The following is an 8,077-nucleotide window of genomic DNA, read 5'->3' as shown; positions in this document are numbered from 1 at the left end:
TTAAATTTTAAAAAATAAACAACAATTGCTGCTTCTAAATTAGAGATGCAACATACAAATATTTGGTATTTAGCCTATACTGCTGAACGCAGAATATTCATTTCGGACGAATAATGGAAGAATCGTCTGCCGAAGACAAAACTTAATTCGTTTACATCCATCTTTCTTGTTTTCTGCCCTGGAAAGGGTTTATTCGATTAACAAAATAATAATGAAGATAAACAAATTTGTGAAAGGTTCGATTAAAAGAAAAATCATTTTGTGACAGGTCCGTTTTTAAGCTAAAATATTTTGTGAAGGGTCCGTTTTCATGAAAAGATATTTTGTGAAGGGTCCGTTAACGGACCCAAATTTCTTCTAAACAGACCCCTGAGTAGTAATAATTTATTAAATAATATTTTAGATCACATTTGTAAGCTTAAGGTAATCATGTTAATAAATAAATTGATATAAGTTATATTTTTTTTGCAGCAAAAAGTTTTATAGCATTTTTTTTTAATTAAAATAAAAATTTCCACGTTGCTGCCTGAATCCCCAAATTTGCTTCATCGATCCATGCTATTTTGAATTGTGATGAATAAATATAATCGACTATTACTAATTCTTTTATATTTAAAATGTAGATATATCTGCACATGTGATCTTTCAAAAAATTATCTACTTGCACAACCAAATTATCTACTTCAATTATCCACCTGTTAGAGCCCTATTTCATTACAAGAAAAAAAATATTTCTTTCAGTTATAATAAGAATTTTTAAACAATTTGATAGTTACTTTAATTGTTTTTATGTCTTTTTTTATATTACATAAACTTATTAATTATGTATCATTAAAATTATTAATTATTTATAGTGTAAATTCTGTGTAAAGCACCTGTAGTGTCTTATTAATAGTTCAATTACACCTTAGATTTTACCTTCTGGAAAACAGGATAAGTCGTCCAAAGGGCCTCCAACTCCTGTGTCACCCACATCTCCTCCAAATGGCACTCTCACCTGTTTGATCAATGACAAAGACTTGAAACTGCTGAATAAATTAGGAGATGGCTCCTTTGGTGTTGTCATGAAAGGAGAGTGGACCACTGCTCCTGGTTCTTGTGTAAGTAATTGTCATACACCAAATATGTCGGCTCCACTAGAAGCCACGGTGATCCCTCGAAACTTAAGCTTCAAGTATATTTCTATCAGTTTAAAAGTTTATTCTTCATTTTTTTTTCTAAATAAAAATTGCTAGGAAAATTTAAAAACAATGCTAAACAACTGAGAAAAGAAAAGCCTGATTAGTTAATTAAAATGCTGAAAATGTCCGATAAAAGGAATTACAGTACCTAGAGTTTGATGTATCTGCTGAAACTATTGATCTATACACCTTATTGGCAAGAATAAGCCAGGGTGCATAGCATTTTTAAAAAATGCTGAAAGGTGCTTTTTTTTTCCATTTTTTAAAAGCCCTTAAAGGTGTTTTTAAAAAATGCTTAAATTTTCCTTTTTAAAATGCGATATTTTTTCTTTGCCTTGTTGATTTTCGTCACAAATTGATTTTCGCATTGTTCTATTCAACGTCTTCACAATTAATTAAACCACAATCCATTTTGGCGTACCTTCTGGTACCTAGTCTATGAAGGCTGAAATCATTTTATGTGTTTCATGAAATGCTAGCGGGTTCACATGTGTGTATACGGAGCAGGATTCAGTGGTAAGGATTCTTGCACTCTCAATTGCAACTCTAATGCATTTTGCGAGAGTTTCTCAATTTCAGGCTTTATTTTCCGCCCTCTGAAATTAAGCGGAAACATTTTTGCTCATCACTGGGACCAACTAAACATTGTAAATTTCTTTTCCTAATAGCAAAAAAAAATTTTATTTCCTGTTCTTTTGATTAGTGCACATATCCTAATTGTGATATTCTTTTAAAGTGCTTAAAATTTTTTCTCTTGAGTGCTTAAGAGGTGCTTATTTTTAGTTGATAAATTTGGCTATGCACCATGTAAAGGTTTTGTAATAAAATTTATGGATAAGGATAGAGCATAACTAAACTTATACTAAGGTTTATGCCACTGGCTACTAAATTGAGAAAAGTTGATGAAATCAGTCTGGAGAACTAGAGACATTTTTTCTGGGTGTTTGTAATCAGCCTGAACTTGATTGTTAATTCTAAGTTTGCAAAGCAAAATCGTGGCGAAAACTTGCCTGGAAGAATATGTCTGAGGCAAAAGAAAAAAAATTGCAGCAGTCTCTTTACACCAAATTTTTCTCTATAAGCATATTTTTAATCCAAACATTAAATAATATTCAAAATATTATCCATATAACAGAGCAGTTCTCTCTTTTATGAATTTTTCAAACTCTTATCCTTTTTGTCTTCAGTTATTTTGGAAATTTTTCAAACGCTTTTCTTTTCAATACAGTTATTTTTGAAAACTGCAACTGAAGGAATTTCTGTGCAGGAAATTCGTTCTCGCACTTGCCAGTGCTTAGAGCCACTTGTCAAACTCATTCTAACGATGACACATAATACTAGAATTCTATATGCTGGATTGTTTGTTCTTATTTTAAACTCTCTTTTGTAAATGTATTACTTTATTTTTAATTATAAATGATTATGTTTAGAAATAGGTAATTATATTTATATATTTTTCAAATTAAACTAACTAAAAATTTTATTATATTTACGTAATTAGTGTGAAAATCTCTAACCTTAGTGTAACAAAATCTTCTCTAAAATGAATGTTTAAACTCCAATAAGTTGATTTCATTATAAAAATACTCCACTGTAATTTATTTGCAAAAGTACATTAGCTTTTACATAAATAGATGCCGAAAGATAGCCTCAAACTGAAACAAAAATATTTTGTCCCTCTCTGAAGCCAAAGTCAAATATCGACTATTATTTAAAAAAAATATATTGAGATTTGTTAGTGCTGCATCGGATATCTTAATTAAATTTCATAGTTTTATTACTCCCATAAGCTCTTAAACTATCAAACCCATGTGCCTAAATTTAAATATATTTTTAAGCTTATTTTTGTGCTATATTTATTTTATATGGTATTTTTTTATTTGTCTATAGTTACCTGTTGCTGTTAAAATTTTAAAAGAAGATGCAGTCTCTCTTCCTGGTGCCTTCAAAGATTTTATTGAAGAAGTGAATGCTATGCACTCCTTAAATCACCCTAATTTAATTAGGTTGTTTGGCGTGGTTTTACTTTCCCCATTAATGATGGTAAGTTTTTTTTTTAATAAAATAAATACACTGGAATCAAAAATAGAAACTATTTTTATTTTATGTTGCCTTGCATTTTAAAAACAATGTCGAAACTGATAATTATGTTTGTGATAAAAAAAAGAATGTTCAGCAAAGCTATTTACTTTTTTTTGGTTGTTGTTCATATAAATCTACTTTTTTTTTATTTACAGGACTATTTTATTTTATTTAAAGTTAAATAATCTGTTACTTTATTTTTGAGGGAAATTTTTTAGTTCAACCTATGTTGCTCACCATTAATAACTCATACATTATCTGTATTTCGTTATTGTTTATTATTTTATCTAAAAATGAATGGTAATTTTTCATTGATAATAGACAATGCTTCATAAGAATATAAAACATTCGATTAAGTATTTAATTTGCAATGTAAATATTTGCCTAAGACTGTGTTACTTAGAAAGAGATTTAACTAGTTCTATTATATAAAGAGTTTCATTGATAACCTTTTGTTTGTGGAGTAGTGTTTGTTTGGATTTAAAAACCTTTCATGGAAATGGTCATTTAGCAATTAACTTTGTTACATCACAGAATAATAATAATAAATCCCTAATCTGTTCTTCCAAAACATTTTAACAAAGTCCCCACTGTTTGAATTATAATATATAAAGTTTAAGGATAGTCACAGTTTAGCTAAATACCAGAAAATGTAATCAAGTTTTCTTTTATCTAAAATATTTTTTTTATGCTCTTCAATAACTTTTGTTTGAAATGCATTCGTTTATACATTATAGCTTGTCATTTTTTTAATGAATTTAGTTTGAAAAATTTTAAAGTACTTTTTTTTTTAATGAAAAGCTTATTTATATTTATACCTTAAGTTTTATTTTTAGTTGCAGAATGCAAAGAACATTTCTGTTCTATTTTTTACTCTTCATTAAAATTTAATTTTTATTTTAAAATATTTCATTTCAGTTTTAGTCTTGCTTGTTTTTAGTCTTGTTTATTTATTTTATAAAATTTATTTAAAGAGCACAAATTAAATAAATCAACATGTTCTAAATGTAGATACATAGTAGTTATTTTGGTACCATAGATAATTTGTCTATAGCATTAAAACAGCGGAGTCCACCTAATTCTTCTGTTTGTATTCTTTGTGTTGCTTTTTTATTTCATATAAGAAAGCAGAACAATTTTAATCTTTTTATTTTATTAATTGTTTTGTGTTGAGCAGTGATTGCTCAGGAGATAGAGCTTCCACCTTCCAATGAGTGAGCCGGGTTCAAGTTGTGGCGATCGCAGGTCGATACGAATTCCACATCAAGCTTGCACTGACCACTATGCTGAAGTAAAATGTCCTCCGTGGTAGTTGTATCATCAATTAAAGTTCCTTTGCCATCAGGCTCACCGTGGGAGGTTTTCTTCTCATGTAACACAAATACGGGTTAGTTCCATCAAAAAGTTCTTCACAAAAGCAAATTTCTCTCAGTACTTGGTCCAGGAGTTCCCTTGTCTTCTGATATTGGGTTCAAAATTACAGGGCTACAGAGTTGAAGATAAGTAATTAATACAACAATTAGGTCAGGTGATTCAATGACTGTTATAAAATAAAATGAAACTGTTTTGTGTTATGTTGCTTTTGAAGACTAACTTGACTATTTCTGTTCTCGGGCTACCCCATTTGCTTCTTTACGATTAATTTTTACCTTTCTTTACTCAGGTTACAAGCTTTATGATTACTTTTTAAAACTAGTTTTTTTCTGGTCAGGTTACAGAGCTTGCACCCTTAGGATCATTGCGGGATAGTTTGCGGAAGGAATGCCACCACACCCCTGTGTCACTTCTAATTGAATATGCTGTTCAGATCGCTAATGGAATGGCCTACCTGGAATCCAAGCAATACATACACCGTGATTTGGCTACTCGGAATGTCTTATTGGCGACAAAAAGAAAAGTAATTACATAATATTTATTCTAATAGATTGTATTCAACATAGTATGACTTGATTTTATATTAAAATTGAGAACAAAGAAAATCAACGGGAATCAAGCATTTACGTAATTAATGTAAATGTTTGTGTTAATGTAATGTATTCATAATTAATGGAATGTAAATGTTCAACATAAATTGATGCTTTATCCTGCTGGAAAATCTGATTTGGGGTACCAATAATTAGATTTATAGCATTTTTTGTTGGTTGGTAGCCTCTGGAGGCCAGGTTAATTTGAACATGATAGATTTAACCTTCCCACTTCATTTATTGTAAAATTTGTTTATTTCTGTGATTTTTATTCTTAAAAAATTAATTTTAATTTCTGAAGGCAGTCTCATTTCGTGCTCCTTTTTCACACAAAATAGAAAAGTTAACTACCAAGATTTACGAAAGGAAGAACCTCGCTTTAAAACGGCTTATAAATTTAGAGAAATCAGAGAAGAAGGGTTAGGAATTTTAAATCAACTTGAGACTTGAGTCAAGACTTAGTCAAGTGCCTATAACACGTCTACACGTTGTTTCAATTAAATGAGAAAATAAAAGTAACAATAAATAAAAAAATAATAATAAATAAGTAGCATAGTGTCAAAATTTTAAATATTTTCCCAATAAAGCTTATTTCATTCTAAATTCATTTGTCTCATTAAACTTATTCTAAAATTAATGTGTTTTTAGCTATTGGTGATATAATATTAATATAGTGAATAAAATTGAGAATGGACTGCACTATTGTAATTATACTACTTTTATTGATTTTTATGATACAACTTATACCTTTTCTGGATTGCAAAGTTAACTATTGCAATTATTTAAAAAGTGTTGCCTTCCACCTACTCCATTTTCACAAAGTAGCTCCCATGGCAAAACATTTGCCCACCTTTAATCTAAACCTAATATTAAGTATTCTTTCTATTTACAAACTTGTTTGTCTTATCATTTGGTAGTAAATTCTTGGTCTCTTTTAGCTTGTTTGGATTTTTCCCATTCATTTTAAAACTTTTCTGACCATTTACTATTTTAGTTCTTTTGACTTTTATAATTTTTTCTCATTATTTCAAATTTATTTCAATTTTATCGTCATTTATTAAGACCTCTGTCCCCCGATTGTCGATTATAGGGGTCTTTTGACCCCCGACAGTAGCTGACTTCAGTTTTGCAATTTTTTTATCCCATATTCTACAGTTTAATTCCATTGTTTTATTAAGTGTTTATCACGAATCACTCAACTATTTCGTGATTACTTGTTGAATTGTAATATGTTGATATGTTTTTCTAAAAGTCCTCTGACTCCGTTTTAATGACTTTTTAATTTCTATATTTATCTATTTGTTTTGGACTGCGTTATTAACTGTTGATATTGTTATCAGTAAATTATAATATTCAATAAATACCACTGTGGTACTTCGCCCCCACTGGGGCTGATTCGAGCCTGTGCTTCCTTTCCTGGGGAGACTTGCAGCAATGAGTTTAAATTTTTCTCATATACACTTATCCCTGAGGAGGTCAAGGCAATCCTATTACTTATCGCTAGGTAGTTGATTCTGCAATGATTGCTAGAATATTACATGGTTTAAATTACATTAAAAATGTTTGAAAAAATCACAAATTGTAAAATTTTTTTGAAATCTTATGTGCATGAAGTATAAAGTTAAATGTAACAACATTAAATTGATAGTAAGTGTGGGAAATGCTATAGCAGCAACATCATTAATTTAACGAATTTTTATTCTTAATGATGCAATAACTCTCCCAGAAATTGAAACCAATGTATGAAATACATTATAATTAATTTTAACGTCATGATTATGAAACGTTATGAATAATTTTAATTTAACATCGAATTAACTGTTACTGTCAATTTGATGTTACTTTTGCTAACCTGTATATGTATATAAATATTATTATTATTATTTTTTTAAATGTATTAATAGCACACCAGAATGCCTCTAGATTTTAATAATAAATTTAACCATTTGTGATTTTTAAACTTTAACAGGGATGAGATTTTTCCGCATTTTAGCGGACTTCCGCTTTTTTCACTTTTATCTCTTGAATTTCAGCTTTTTTTATCAAAAATTCAGATTTTCTAAAAATTTCACTTTTTTTTATAAGTATTCCGCTTTTTTCAGAAAATTCACCGATTTTCAAAGAGAAACAAAAAATTTAAACTACATAGCTACCAATCCTTTCTCATTTTTACTTATGTTACCTATTTTCTCCTCTTTTGCACACAGCAGATAAGATTTTCCGAATTTTTTACCCGCCCTCCAGATAGATCCGATTTTCGTAGTTCAAACGACGCTGCTTCTGACAAGCCTTTTGGAGGTCCCAAGCCTGGAATCTGCTAATATCTCGATTCTTATTCACACGATTTTAATATCAAACATAGCTTTTCATATTTGCGTGTTGCGATTCTTATTCACGCAATTTGAATATTGTACGTTGCGATTCTTATTTACGAGATTTAAAAATCCGATATTGTGATTCGTACTTACGCCTTTTTAAAAACCTATGTAGCGATTCGTATTCACGCAAGTTTAAAATTCAATGTCTTGATTTGCTCATGCGGTTTATAATATCAAACATTGATTTTCATATTTATAGGTGATTCTAAAATAAGGCATTGGGATTCGCATTCACACATTCTAAAAATTATGCATCATAATTCTTATTTATGCAATCTAAAAATTGCGCATCATGATTCTTATTTACGCGATCTAAAAATTATGAATCGTGATTTGTGTTTACACGTTTTAAAAATTCGATATCCCAGTTTGTATTTTCTCATTTTCGAAATCGTACATCTAGTTTCATATTCATGTGATTTCAAAATCCATAATTGTTATTCATATTCACGCAATTTTAAGATCAACTATC

General features: G+C 29.3%; 1 protein-coding gene across 3 annotated transcripts in view; it reads left to right on the top strand.

Annotated features, from left to right (window-relative positions):
• Positions 1 to 8,077, top strand: part of LOC107439233 (activated Cdc42 kinase) — a 31,458-nt gene that overhangs the window by 4,216 nt on the left and 19,165 nt on the right. For all 3 annotated transcript variants that reach the window (XM_043043524.2, XM_043043523.2, XM_043043525.2), the window contains exons 3-5: positions 912 to 1,100; positions 3,072 to 3,224; positions 4,975 to 5,160. In XM_043043524.2, coding sequence (XP_042899458.1) covers positions 912 to 1,100; positions 3,072 to 3,224; positions 4,975 to 5,160 — 528 coding nt within the window. The remainder of the gene's footprint in view (positions 1 to 911; positions 1,101 to 3,071; positions 3,225 to 4,974; positions 5,161 to 8,077) is intronic.

The sequence above is a fragment of the Parasteatoda tepidariorum genome, chromosome 6 (genome assembly GCF_043381705.1).
Source record: "Parasteatoda tepidariorum isolate YZ-2023 chromosome 6, CAS_Ptep_4.0, whole genome shotgun sequence".
In the NCBI taxonomy this organism is placed as follows: domain Eukaryota; kingdom Metazoa; phylum Arthropoda; class Arachnida; order Araneae; family Theridiidae; genus Parasteatoda; species Parasteatoda tepidariorum.
The sequence above is the reverse complement of the archived record's forward strand: the minus strand, read 5'-3'. Positions and strand labels throughout refer to the sequence as shown.